Below are 15282 nucleotides of genomic sequence, written 5' to 3' on the forward strand. Positions count from 1 at the left end.
TATCCCAAAAGCGGAGGGGGGGAGGGGAGAGGATGTCACAATGTTATTGTGGGGCGGGGGGTGTCTTAGTATTGCCACCCTTACTTCTGCATTGCTGCTGGCGGTGGCGCTGCCTTCAGAGCTGGGCTGGTGGAGAGCAGCAGCTGATGGCTGGAAGCCCAGTTCTCAAGGCAGCGCCGTTACCAGCAGCAGCACAGAAGTAAAGATGGCATGGTATGGTATGGCCTTACTTCTGCCCTGGTGCTGGTGGGGTGCTGCCTTCAGAGCTGGGCACCTGGCTAAGAGCCGCCACCCTCTGGCCACCCAGTGCTGAAGACACTGCAGAAATAAGGGGGCCAATATCGTGACCCCCCTAAAATAAATTTCCAACCTTCCACCCCCACAACTCCCTTTTGGGTCAGGACCCCCAGTTTGAGAAACGCTGGTCTCCCCTGTGAAATCTGTATAGCACAGGGTAAAAGTACACAAAAGACTAAATTTCATGGTCTGTGATGTGTTTTGGTAGGGCTCTATCTATAACCCAATTCTCCAACCCCCAGCCTCCTGCCCCTCACCCCAACTTTGTGCATCTGCAAATTTGATCAGTATGCTCTCTATTCCTACATCCATTTCATTAATAAAGATGTTAAACAATACCAAATCCAGAACAGATCCCTGTGGAACCTCCCTCCAATAACACATGATTCCATGAATAGTTACTCTTTGTTTGTGGTTGTTTAACCAATTATATATCCACTTAATGGTAGTTCTGCCAAGCCTGCATTTCTCCAGTTTATTTATCAGAATGTCATGTGGGACTGTGTCAAAAGCCTTGCTGAAGTCCAAGTATATTATGTCCACTGCATTCCCCCTATTCACCAAACCAGTTACTCTGTCAAAGAAGGAAATCCAGCTGTTTTGACATGATTTGTTCTTGGGAAATCCATATTCGCTGCTAGAGCTTACCCCTTAATCCTTCAAGTATTCACAAATTGAATGTTTTATACATTCTTCTAGTAGCTTTCAAGATATCAAAGTCAGGCTGACTGGTCTATAGTTTCCCAGCCCCTCCTTTTTCCCCTTTTTAAAGATGGGCACTATATTAGCCCTTCTCCAGTCTTCCGGGACCTCTCCTGTCATCCATCAGTTTGCAAATATTGTTACCAGTGGCACAGAGATTTCTTCAGCTAACCCCTTCAGTACCATCAGGTGAATAACATCAGGCCCCGCTGATTTGAATTCATTCAAACTGGTCAGAAGATCTCTGACGTGTCCTTTACTTATCCCAATCTGCATCCCTTCCCCTATATTGTCTATGGTAAATTCACTAGTCATTCAGTCCCATGTCATTATTTGTGAAAAGACTGACGCAAAGTTGGCATTGAGCAGGTCTGCCTTCCAACCGTCTTCCATTATCAGCTCACCTTCTCCACTCTGTCCTTGATCTTTCTTTTAGAAACAAAGCAGTTACTGTAACAATGCTTAAAAACAGCTCCTGACAATGCAATGCAAAAGGTGTTTAGGAAGTCTGTAACAGCAACTCTTCTCTGAATATGGGCTTGTTAAAAAAATTACCAAAAACTGGCTAACAATAACCCTTAAATGGCCTATTTATGAAAGGACCATTTAGATACCTGAGGTGATGATGCACCTAGTGTGAATGGAAAATACAGAAAGTGGCTATAGCAAACAGCAAAGTTCAGCAGACATTAATGACAAAAGGCTGACATTACCAGAGCTCATCATCTTATTACCTGAGGAGGGGTAGGCGTGGGGGTGGGTCTCACAATGGGAGGAGTAGGGTTCCTGCTGCCTCCTCCAGACATTATTTCTTCTGTTATATCCTTGCCCCCCTGGTTTGGATCCCGGATTCGGATCTACAGAATTGAATAGAGAAATACTTCAAATGAGTATTCTCATTAGACACCATGCTAGGGAGTATACAGAGAAGGAAAGCATGCACAAGTCATATATTTGCCATTACATTAAGTATTAACTCTGTCAGTCTGTGCCACACAAATCAAACCTATAATTGCAAACTGACTCGGCTCTGATTTAAGATGGCATTCTGTGGGCACAAAGAAATGAAGCTTATTTGAATAACTGTCAACAAGATGATAAGGCACTCATCAATCATCACAATCAGGTCTAAATGTGAGCATCTCTTCAAAATCTTTCCCAAATCCAGAGGAATAGTGGAACAATTAAGAAAAGAAATCAGTCCATGATGGTGCATGACCCGTTAACTAAGGGTACAGTTATTCCTACTCTGGATTAAATTTACCAGACACTTACTAGCCATAGGACTAAACATGATAGCCAGAGGTTGATACAAAAGAAAAAGGAAAGGTCCATGGGAACACTCTGATAAGGAACCTAGTAACCCCTAGGGTCCCTTTCACTACAGTATCTGAACACCTCATAACCTTTAATGGATTTAGTCTCACAACATCTCTGTGAAGGAGGAAGTGTATTATTATTCTTATTTTACAGATGGGCAACTGAGGCACAGAGAGGCTAAGTGAGTTGCCCAAGGTCACACAAAAAATTTGTGGCAGGACTAGGAATCCATTTTTACTTCTTGGCAACTTGTCAATAAAATCAATCTAAACTCTATGCCAGAGCCTGAGCCTCCGTTGGTGCATCATGGGTTCCTACTAAAACTAACAGCACCAATGTGGTAGCTAAGAAGTTTTTTAATGAGGTGGTGTGTAGGTATGGTACCCCTGAAATAACAGATTCTGATAATGGGGTGGGGGGGCTTTTGTGGGAGAGGTTTATACATCAATGTTACAAGCTTTAGGAATCAAGCAAAAATTTCACACATCATATCGACCCCAATCCTCAGGTCAGGTGGCGCGCATGAACTGCACCCAGGGCTGGCTTTAGGAAGTGCGGAGCCCAATTCAAATGGTTTCAATGGTGGGTCCTTCACTCGCTCTGGGCCTCTGGCAGCACTGAAGGATCTGCTGCCAAAATGCCGCCGAAGACCCGGAGCGCTGCCGGGTGAGTAAAAATTAAAAAGACACCTAAGTTAGGTGCTCTTCTTTAGGGTGCGGGGCCCGCTTAAAAAGCCAGCCCTGACTGCATCATTAAGGAAGTGCTGTGGAAGGTAGTAAACCACACCGGAAAAGATTGGCCAGACAAGCTGCCCTTAATTCTGGCAGCTATCCACAGCAGCAGCAGACTAAAAACCAAAATCCAGCCTTTTCAAATCATACATTAATTCTCATAGTACAATTATAAAATCCTGCTCCTACAACATTGCCAGCAGATCGAGGGAAGTGATTATTCCCCTCTATTTGGCACTGGTGAGGCCACATCTGGAGTACTGTGTCCAGTTTTGTCCCCCACCCTGAAAGGATGTGGACAAATTGGAGAGAGTCCAGCGGAAGGCAATGAAAATTATTAGGGGGCTAAGGCACAAGACCTATGAGGAGAGGCTGAGGGAACTGCGATTGTTTAGTCTGCAGAAGAGAAGAATGAGGGGGGATTTGATAGCTGCTTTCAACTACCTGAAGGGGGGTTCCAAAGAGGCTGGAGCTTGGCTGTTCTCAGTGGTGGCAGATAACAGAACAAGGAGCAATGGTCTCAAGTTGCAGTGGGGGAGCTCTAGATTAGATATTAGGAAAAACTATTTTACTAGGAGGGTGATGAAGCACTGGAATGGGTTCCCTAGGAAGGTGGCGGAATCTCCATCCTTAGAGGTTTTTAAGGCCTGGCTTGACAAAGCCCTGGCTGGGATTATTTAGTTGGTGTTGGTCCTGCCTTGGGCAGGGGGTTGGACTAGATGACCTCCTGAGGTCTCTTCCAACCCTAATCTTCTATGATTCTATGATTCTTCTACATGTTTCCTCTCTGTGTCCCCCTATAAGAGGATGAGAAAGCAAACAAGTGGTGAAGTCACATGGTTTAATGCACTATCAGAAGGTGCTCAGATACTTTGATGAGCATTATGAGAACCTATATAGAATGTAATAGGCTAATGGTGTCCAGAAGAACTTTTTGACTTTGCACTATGAGCTTTAGTATTGTGTTAGATTTTACTTCAAACTCAGGTTTAAAGAGTATACTGAAAACGTACGCTTCTCAGGATCACTGGACCAGATAAGTTTTCTAATCTTTTTATTTTTATGGTCTGAGAAAATGGAAAACACCTCGTCATACTTTTCTCTGCATTCTTTTGTTGACTCTACAGCAACCAGGAGGTGACAATCTGCACATTTTTTTCCAGACAACAAATCAGTAGCAGAAAAAATACATTTTCCTTGTATAGATGCTTGTAGAATTACTGGGTCATATCTCATGTTCAACCAGTCATCTTGTATTTATATCATTGCTGATTCTTTTAGTTCTTCCTTTAATTTTTCTGTTATTTCTTCAATTGCAGCATTTAGTAGTGTAAGCCTGTGAGTTTAATTCTGTCTAGAAGAGTATATCTAGGGAGAAGGGCTTTAATCATTTTTTAAAACTTCTCATCTTCTGCTACAGTAGAACCTCAGAGGCATGAATACCTCAGGAATGGAGTTTGTTCGTAATTCTGAAATGTTTGTAACCCTGAACAAAATATTATGATTGTTCTTTCAAAAGTTTACAACTGAATGTTGACTTAATACAGCTTTGAAATTTAACTATGCGGCTTTTAACCATCTTAGTGCAAATGAAACAAGCACAGAAACAGTTTCCTTATCATGTCTTTTTTTTTAAAAATCCCTTTGTGGTTTTTTTAGCAGTTTACATTTAACATAGTACTGTGCTGTACAATATTTGCATGTGTGTCTGAGTCTGTCTGTCTGTCTGCTTGCTTACTTCCAAATGAGGTGTGCGGTTGACCAGTCAGTTCGCAACTCTGATGCTCGTGACTTTGAGGTTCTACTATACATTGAATATAATTTTATTAACATACAAGACTGCAACTTTCTTATCAAGTTTAAGTCTTTGCATTTGAATTGGTTTTTATGGCATAACTACTGATTTATCTGTGATATTTTTTGGACGATAAAAATGAACAGACTGTTCTTAAACAAAGCTGATGGTGAAGAGTTGCTAGAAGGCCTGGAAAAGGGACTTAGCATCACAGCTATGTGTTGATGACAAGGGTACAAAAAATGTCTTGCTTGCAGTACCACCCAGTTAAATGTTCTGCTTTTCCATTTCAATAGACAAAGTTTCATCCAATGTCACAGTTGATCTTCAGAAATCAAAAGAAACAGATATCCTGTACTTTGAGATGTAGGAAATCCTTCCTATCTTGCGAACAACTCTCAACAATGTTTATATTTTCCTTTAAGAGAATTCTGTCTTCAGTACCTCAGTCCATTCAATCACTTGTCCCCTACCATTTCTTCAATTTTAGACATGTTGAGCTAGATAAATTGATACCATGTTTGGTAATCACTAAGCATTAATTTCTCAATTGAAGTATCAATAAGCAGCTTTCACATTTACTACAGTTAGAATAAGAAACCACCACCCAGTAAACTCAACACTGTGAAGACTGAAAAATAAGATGAGCTAGCCAGCTTTATACACAACTGTTATTGGATGCCCTGCCCATCATCAGAAGTTCTAGACTAACAAGGAGCTAAAAGGGAGGGGAGAAAACCTACAGAAGGGTTAGGCAGTAACAATCTGAATTTAATATTGAATTTTATATGATTGTGTCCCCTTCAATGTCCCGGCCTTGCTATATCAGACTTAGGAGATCCATAAAGAAAGTACCAGAAGATTAGGTTCTTACTGTTTTTTTCTCTCTTTTAGCTGGTGGAGGCTGCTGTTGCTGCTGCTGCTGCTGTGTAGGCACTATGATGGGTGCTGACTGATACACTGGCTGACTTGGGTAGAACGGTGTTCCTAGGAAATCACAACAAGATAGAAACACATTCAGTTCATTTGTAAATAAAGTAAAATGAAGATCAGAGTGACAGCCCTCTGATCCTCCCTCAAGTCCTTTGAGAAATCCCAGTTTCAATCTCCACTTTCTAAGTAGCCTGTGTGCAGTTTCTTCTGCACTTTTATCAAATCAGAATAATACATCATAACATAACAAGTGATGGAGAGAGTCACTATTCCACCTTTTTCATGTGACTGGGGAAATGGCCACATGCATCAACTTTCTAGAGGCACTGAAAATACTACTGAAATCAGACAACACTAACAGAATGGAAAATTTGCCCTTCCATGCATTTTACTGAGCTGCGAGACCCGTAAGGACTATTTCAAGCACTGAAAAAAACTGCATAGAATTAAAGAAACAAGACTGGACTCTTTACCAGTGTCGAGAAAGCCATAACCAAACTATTCCCTGGAAGAGAATCAGCAGAAAAACAAAAAATTAAAGCTACATCATGTATTCTCCAAGTTACTGTATCAGAATTAGAGAGTCATTGCCACATTTATTTTCTTTATTTCTCCTGCAATGATGATTTCAGAAATATAAACTGAAGTTGTCTCCCTTATGATCAGCCCTTTCCTACTGCTCAATTCATTCAGAGATAACACAATCCAGGATTGGTGACATCACCATAATCTTTTGGGATAAGGGTGCTATGATAAATGTAAGTCACTATCACAACATCATGAGATCAAACTAGCTAGAGACATAAAGAGTAACAAGAAAACATTCGACAAATACATTAAAAGCAAGAGGAAGACCAAGGACAGGGTAGGCCCTTTACTCAATGAGGGGAGGAAAAACAATAACAAAAAATGTGAATATGGCAGAGGTGCTTAATGACTTCTTTGTCTCGACAAACTGGAGAAATGGTCTGAAGTAAATAGGATGAAATTCAATAAGGACAAATGCAAAGTACTTCATTTAGGAAGGAACAATCAGTTACACACATAGAAAATGGGAAATGACTGCCTAGGAAGGAATATTGCAGAAAGGGATCTGGGGGTCATAGTGGACACCAAGCTAAATATCAGTCAACAGTGTAACGCTCTTGCAAAAAAATCGAACATCATTCTGGGATGTATTAGGAGGTGTGTTGTAAGCAAGACACAAGAAGTAATTCTTCCGCTCTACTCTGCCCTGATTAGGCCTCAACTGGAGTATTGTGTCTAGTTATGGGCGCCACATTTTAGGAAGGATGTGGATAAATTGGAGAGAGTCCAGAGAAGAGCAACAAAAATGATTAACGGTCTAGAAAACATGAGCTATGAAGGAAGATTGAAAAAAATGGGTTTATTTAGTCTGGAGAAGAGAAGATTGGGGGGGTGGGGGGGACATGATAACATTTTTTAAGTACATAAAAGGTTGTTACAAGGATGAGGGAGAAAAATTGTTTTTCTTAACCTCTGAGGCTAAGACAAGAAGCAATGTGCTTAAATTGCAGCAAGGGAGGTTTAGATTGGACATTAGGAAAATCTTCCTACCTGTCAGAGTTGTTAAGGATCAGAATAAATTGCCTACGAAGGTTGTGGAATTTCCATTATTAGAGGTTTTTAAGAGCAGGTTAGACAAACACCTCTCAGGAATGGTCTAGGTAATACTTAGTTCTGCAATGAGTGTGGGGGACTGGACTAGATAACCTCTCAAGCTCCCTTCCAGTTCTATGATTCTATGATTAACTGTTGCTGAACAAACAAAAAAAAGTCCAGACCTTGGTTCATGATATAATAACTGAAGTGAGAACTTATTTTCAATTGGAGTTCATTTCCTTTAAAGTGAGTCAGCATTTGTTAAAACTACACTATTTTGGGATCCTAAGCAATTTTAATAATTAGTATAACAACCAAACTTTTCAGTCCACTTCTGAAGTTCAGAAATACTAAATGAAAATATTAAAAGCTAGACGTGCATAAGAACATAAGAATGGCCGTACTGGGTCAGACCAAAGGTCCATCTAGCCCAGTATCTGTCTACCGACAGCGGCCAATGCCAGGTGCCCCAGAGGGAGTGAACCTAATAGGCAATGATCAAGTGATCTCTCTCCTGCCATCCATCTCCATCCTCTGACAAACAGAGGCTAGGGACACCATTCCTTACCCATCCTGGCTAACAGCCATTTATAGACTTAATCACCATGAATTTATCCAGTTCTCTTTTAAACGCTGTTATAGTCCTAGCCTTCACAACCTCCTCAGGTAAGGAGTTCCATAAGTTGACTGTGCGCTGTGTGAAGAAGAACTTTCTTTTATTTGTTATAAACCTGTTGCCTATTAATTTCATGCGGTGATCCCTAGTTCTCTTATTATGGGAATAAGTAAGTAACATGAAAAATGCATGAAAAGTTGATAACAAAACAAATCCAGCAGATTTCAGAATTTTGTGCTACTACCTTTCAACAGTAAGATTACATACGGCAAAATGAAAAATTAATAAAATACCAAAATGTTGAGATCTACAGATAAAAAACAATTAGATAAGCGTGAATTGAATCATCAGAGTGAATTAAAAAAATATTGAAGAAATTTGGTGAAAGTTGTCACTAGAATAAAGGTCTAAAAAAACAATTTCATGACCCTTCAAAAATCACACCAAATGCACCAAATAGCAAATAAAACAAAACAAGATACACACCATCAGCCATCAAAGTTTTTCCAACTGTAATTAAAATACCCAGAAGTGACATTTCTTGGTCTACATTAAATCTGGCCAAAGCACCAATCCTGCAATGAGATCCATATAGATAGACCCGTGCACTGTAACAAGGATAGTTTTGTGGAACCAAAACCAACATGTTTTAACAAACTTTTTAAAATGATAGTGAAATACTTTCCAGAGAGGAAGCAATCTCTATCCTCTGCAAGATGCATTTCCAGACTTTTCAGCCCCCCCAGACCTCCCTACAGTTCTTTCTGCACAGAGGGTAGAATTCGGCCTTTATTATAACAATCTAATTTGAAATATTAGCTATGTATGGGTTGTTGTTGTTACTATGCTGACAATGTCCCTTTAAAAAAGTGGTATATGTTTAGTAACATCAGTCCATTTTCACAACATCTTCCTTGTTGAATTTGGGTGAATTGTAGGAATAGGTAGCCTGTAAAAAACAATGTATATTAACATAAGACAGAATGGCTGTGCTCGGTTAGACCAAAGGTCCATCCAGCCCAGTATTCTGTCTACCAACAGTGGCTAATTCCAGATGCCCCAGAAGGAGTGGACCTAACAGGTAATGATCAAGTGATCTCTCTCCTGCCGTCCATCACCACCCTCTGACAAACAGAGGCTAGGGACACCATTCCTTACCCATCCTGGCTAATAGCCATTAATGGATTTAACCTCCATTAATTTGTCCAGTTCTCTTTTAAACCCTGTTATAGTCCTAGCCTTCACAAACTCCTCAGGCAAGGAGTTCCAGAAGTTGACTGTGCTGCCCATTAATTTTATTTGGTGGCCCCTATTTCTTATATTATGGGAACAAGTAAATAACTTTTCCTTATTTACTTTCTCCAGATCATTCATTTTTTAATATACCTCTATCATATCCCCCCTTAATCTCCTCTTTTCCAAGCTGAAAAGTCTTAGCTTCTTTAATCTCTCCTCATATGGGACCCGTTCGAAACCCCTAATCATTTTAGTTGCCCTTCCCTTAACCTTTTCTGATGCCAGTATATATTTTTTGAGATGAGGAGACCACACCTGTATGCAGTATTGAAAATGTGGGTGTACCGTGGATTTATATAAGTGCAGTAAAATATTCTCTGTCTTATTCTCTATCCCCTTTTTAATGATTCCTAACATCCTGTTTGCTTTTTTGACCGCCTCTGCACACTGCATGACATCTTCAGAGGACTAGCCATGATGATTCCAAGATCTTTTTCCTGCTTAGTTGTAGCTAAATTAGCCCCCATCCTATTGTATGTATAGTTGGGGTTATTTTTTCCAATGTGCATTACTTTACGTTTATCCACATTAAATTTCATTTGCCATTTTGTTGCCCAATCACTTAGTTTTGTGAGATCTTTTTGAAGTTCTTCACAGTCTGCTTTGGTCTTAACTATCTTGAGCAGTTTAGTATCACCTGCAAACTTTGCCACCTCACTTTTTACCCCTTTTTCCAGATCATTTATGAATAAGTTGAATAGGGTTGGTCCAAGGACTGACCCTTGAGGAACACCACTAGTTACACCTCTCCATGTGCTCCATACTGTGACATATGCTGGTTACTTACTTTGTAGGTCCATATTCTTTAATAGGAGCTAGGTGGGTGGATCCCTGTGCCCAATTAGGTCCCTTTTAAAGCCCCAGTGGGCTTGTTACAAAATGTATATTAATTTAATACAGTGTCCCCTTAACGCCACATCTTTTCTCACATAAATCACAATAACTGTCAACATTTAATCTGTTAATACAGGTCTGTCATATTTGGAGCGTTTCCCACAAAACTCCTCTACCGTCCAAACTCTCTTCCACAAAAACCACACTCACTCTCTCCATGAAACAAACCCCTTGCTGGCCAAATAATTTGTTGCAAATAAGTTATGGAATAATTTTAGCCTTCATTCTTAGTGAATCATTCACAAACCATGCTTATTTTTGGCAAATGTGTGTTGTTATGTAATTTCAGTCTTTGGGCTGTTTACAAACTGTTTTGACGATTTGCTCTTCATGGTATGTAGCTGGCCATTCAAGTCACATGGTTTTCTTCTCTGCTCCCTGACTAAATGCCAAACTTTTTGAAATAGGAGAAAAACCAATAAAAAATGTTAACTGGATGACTATGGATGTATTCAGTGCACAACCCAATGGAACTTCGATCTTAATATTAATAAATAATAATTAAGGCTGTCAAGCGATTAAAAAAATTAATCGTGATTAATCATGTGATTAATTTCATGCTGTAAAACAATAATAGAATACCATTTACTTAAACATTTTTGGATCTTTTCTACATTTTCAAATACATTGATTTCAATTACAAAACAGAATACAAAGTGTACAGTGCTCACTTTATTTTTGATTACAAATATTTCCACTGTAAAAAACAAAAGAAATAGCATTTTTCAGTTTGCCTAATACAAGTACTGTAGTGCAATCTTTTTATCACAAAAGCTGAAGTTACAAATATAGAATTATGTACCAAAAAAACTTGCATTCAAAAATAAAACAATGTAAAACTTTAGAGCCTACAAGTCCAATCAGTCCTACTTCTAAAGTGATACTTAGTGATACTGCTTAGTGATATTAAACTGCTCAGGATAGTTAAGACCAAAGCAGACTGTGAAGAAGTTCACAAAGATCTCACAAAACTAAGTGACTGAGCAACAAAATGGCAAACGAAATTTAATGTGGATAAATGTAAAGTAGTGCACATTGGAAAAAATAACCCCAACTATACATACAATATAATGGGGGCTAACTTAGTTACAACTAAGCAGGAAAAAGATCTTGGTGTCATCGTGGACAGTTCTCTGAAGATGTCCACGCAGTGTGCAAAGGCAGTCAAAAAAGCAAACATGATGTTAGGAATCATTAAAAAGGGGATAGAGAATAAGATAGAGAATATATTATTGCCCTTATATAAATCCATAGTATGCCCACATCTCGAATACTGTGAACAGATGTGGTCTCCTCACCTCAAAAAAGATATACTGGCACTAGAAAAGGTTCAGAAAAGGGCAACTAAAATGATTAGGGGTTTGGAGAGGGTCCCATACGAGGAAAGATTAAAGAGGGTAGGACTCTTTAGCTTGGAAAAGAGGAGACTAAGGGGCGATATGATAGAGGTATATAAAATCATGAGAGATGTGGAGAAAGTGGATAAGGAAAAGTTATTTACTTATTCCATAATACAAGAACTAGGGGTCACCACATGAAATTAATAGCCAGGAGGTTTAAAACAAATAAAAGGAAGTTCTTCACACAATACACAGTCAACTGGTGGAACTTCTTACCTGAGGAGGTTGTGAAGGCTAGGACTATAACAGCGTTTAAAAGAGAACTGGATAAATTCATGGTGGTTAAGTCCATAAATGGCTGTTAGCCAGGATGGGTAAGGAATGGTGTCCCTAGCCTCTGTTTGTCAGAGGGTGGAAATGGATGGCAGGAGAGAGATCACTTGATCATTGCCTGTTAGGTTCATTCTCACTGGGCTACCTGGCATTGGCCACTGTCGGTAGACAGATACTGGGCTAGATGGACCTTTGGTCTGACCCAGTACGGCCGTTCTTATGTTCTTGTCAAGCCAATCGCTCAGATAAACAAGTTTGTTTACATTTGCAAAAGATAATGCTACCTGCTTCTTGTTTACAATGTCACCTGAAAGTGAGAAAGGACAGTATCTGTTCCGTAACTGGCGTTCTTCGAGATGTGTTGCTCATGTGTATTCCACTATAGGTGTGCATGCTCTCCATGTGCACCTGCGCTGGAAGTTTTTCCCTTTAGCAGTATCCGTAGTGGGGGAGCCCTGCTGCAATCCCTGGAGTGCTGCCGACATATCACGCTATAAAGGGGGCTGCATGCTCCCCCCTCCCTCAGTTACTTCTTGCCAGAGAACTCCAACAGAGGGGAAGGAGGGTGGGACGTGGAATACACCTGAGCAACACACCTCGAACAACGCCAGTAACGGAACAGGTAACTGTCCTTTCTTCTTTGAGTGATTGCTCCTGTGTATTCCACTATAGGTGACTCCAAGCTATACCTGATGGAGGTGGGTAGGAGTTTAAATGTAAAGTTTCAAGGGTTACCGGGGCGGAGCACTGCCCTACCAAACCCGGCATCATACCTCGTTTGGGAGACGATCGCACAGAGCGATGAAAAGGTTTGGACAGAGGACCACGTAGCAGCCCTACATATATCCTGAATAGGGACATGAGCCACATAGGCTACTTATGAGGCCTGGGCTCTGGTCGAATGCGCCTTCACAATACAGGTGGGGGAACCCCTGCCAGGTCGTAACAGGTGCGAATGCACGAGGTGATCCAGTGGGAGATCCGCTGGGTGGACACCGGCCGTCCCCTCATACGCTCGGCTGAAGCAATAAAAACTGGGGGGACCTCCTAAATGACCTAGCTCTGTCCAGGCAAAAGGCCAGCGCTCTGCGCACGTCCAATGTGTGCATACAGAGTTCCTCATTGGAGGAATGCGGTTCAGGACAGAGGATCGAGAGAAAAATATCCTGATCCATGTGAAAAGATGAGACTACCTTCAGCAAAAAAGTGGGATGAGGGTGGAGCTGAACCTTGTCCTTATAGAAAACCGTATACGGTGGTTCAGAAGTCAGGGCCCTGACCTCCGAGACCCAGCGGGCTGAGGTGATGACCACTAGGAATGCCACCTTCCATGACCGGTGGGACCACAAGCACATAGCTAAAGGCTCAAAGGGAGGCCCTGTAAGGTGGGAGAGCACCAGGTTCAGGTCCCAAAGTGGAACCGGGGGTCTGGCGTAAGGGAATGCCCAATCTAACCCTTTCAGAAACAGCGCGGTCATGTCATGCGAGAACACAGACAGGCCCTGCACCAGGGGATGGAAGGCCAAAATGGCCGCCAGGTGCACCCTGATTGAGGAGGGTGCCAGCCCTTGGGTCCTAAGGGAGAGGAGGTAGTCGAGTACAAGCTGGATAGACGCAGAGGAGGGAGAGGAACCTCTATCCCTCGCCCACATAGAGAATCTATACCATTCAGACAGGTAGGTTCGATGTGTGGAGGGTTTCCTACTTTCCAGCAGGACATTCCTCACATCCTTAGAACACCTCCCTTCCTCCTCATTTAACCATGGAGCAGCCACGCTGTCAGGTGGAGCGCAGCTAGGTTGGGATGGAGGAGACAACCTTCCTCCTGGAAGAGGAGGTCCGGGTGGAGCGTCAGCTTGCACAGAGGGGCCGCTAAGAGTTGCAGTAGGGACCCGTATCAATGCTGACGGGCCCAATCCAGGGCTATGAGAATAACCCTTGCCCCATCTGACTTCACCTTCTGTAGGACCCTGCCTATTAAGGGGAAGGGCGGAAAGGCGTACAACAGGAGCCCCAACCACGAGAGCAGGAACGCATCCGATATCGCCCCATCGCCCCGTCCCGCTCTGGAGCAGAATCGAGGACACTGTCGATTCTGGGCGGTGGCAAACAGGTCTACCTGGGGAGCACCCCACGGTAGGAAGATCAACCGCCAGGGACCACTCAGGCTGCTGGGAGAACATCCTGCTCAGGTGGTCTGCGAGCATGTTGCTCTTGCCAGGCAGGTACAAAGTCCACAGAAGTACGTTGTGGGCTATACAAAATTCCCACAGGAGTTGGGCTTCCTGGCATAAGGCCTGGGAACGCATGCCCCCCTGTCTGTTGATGTAATACATGGTGGTCGTGTTGTCTGTAAGGACTCTGGCCACCTTCCCCTATATGTGCTGGAAAAATGCCACACACGTCAGGCGTACAGCCCTGAGCTCCCTGACATTTATGTGCAGGGTTAGTTCCTCTGGTGGCTACATGCACTGGGTCCTGACATCCCCCATGTGGGCTCCCCAGCCCAGGTCTGAGGCGTCCGACACTAGGTCTAGTGAGGGAGGGGGCTCTTGGAAGGGGATACCCTGATCACCCTGGGCGGCACCGTGACAACCTTGTCCAGGCTGTCCCTGGCCTGGGAGTACCGGGAGGCCAGCCAGAGCTGAAGGGGCCTCATCCGAAACCTGGCATGTCACACCACATAGGTGCATGCTGTCATGTGGCCAAGGATTTGCAGGAACACCTGTGCCGTGGTTAACAGAAAGGCCATGACTGAGGTGATAAGAGCTTTGAGTATCTCAAATCTGTCCCCTGGGAGGGAGGCCATGGCCACCCGGGAATCCAGCAGCGCCCATAAAGCTTATGTGCTGAACCGGGATTAACGTGGATTTCTCCTCGTTTACCAGTAGGCCTAGAGCTGCACAGGTGTTTAGCAGAAACTTCATGTGCTGCTGCACCAGAGACCAAGACCGGCCCTTGAGTAGCCAGTCGTCGAGGTAGGGGAAGATTTGCAGCCCTTCTCTCCTGAGGTGGGCAGCCACCACCACCATACACTTTGTTAATACCCTGGAGACAGTAGAGAGGCCAAAAGGGAGGACCGTAAACTGGAAATGGTCCTGACCCACCATGAAACAGAGGAAACGTCTGTGACCCTCGAAGATGTAGATGTGAAAGTACACATCCTGGAGGCCTAGCGCCATAAACCAATTCCCTTGGTCTAGGGATGGAATAATAGAGGCCGGGGACACCATGCAGAATTTGGAACGAACCAGGAACTGGTTGAGATGCCGCAGGTCGAGGATGGGCCGAAGCCCGCCCTTCGCCTTTGGGATGAGGAAATAACTGGAGTAAACCCCCCTGCCCTGGTATTCCCGAGGTACCCTTTCCACCACTCCCAGGGAGAGGAGGCGCTCCACCTCC

At 42.8% G+C, this 15282-nt stretch overlaps 1 protein-coding gene across 3 annotated transcripts in view; it reads right to left on the bottom strand.

The window, feature by feature from the left end:
- EIF4G3 (eukaryotic translation initiation factor 4 gamma 3) overlaps positions 1–15282 on the bottom strand; it is a 513419-nt gene that overhangs the window by 180974 nt on the left and 317163 nt on the right. For all 3 annotated transcript variants that reach the window (XM_030537664.1, XM_030537665.1, XM_030537663.1), the window contains 2 exons: positions 5720–5832; positions 1734–1856 (listed from right to left, as the gene is read on the bottom strand). In XM_030537664.1, coding sequence (XP_030393524.1) covers positions 1734–1856; positions 5720–5832 — 236 coding nt within the window. The remainder of the gene's footprint in view (positions 1–1733; positions 1857–5719; positions 5833–15282) is intronic.

Source organism: Gopherus evgoodei, chromosome 18, assembly GCF_007399415.2.
Source record: "Gopherus evgoodei ecotype Sinaloan lineage chromosome 18, rGopEvg1_v1.p, whole genome shotgun sequence".
Lineage (NCBI taxonomy): Eukaryota > Metazoa > Chordata > Testudines > Testudinidae > Gopherus > Gopherus evgoodei.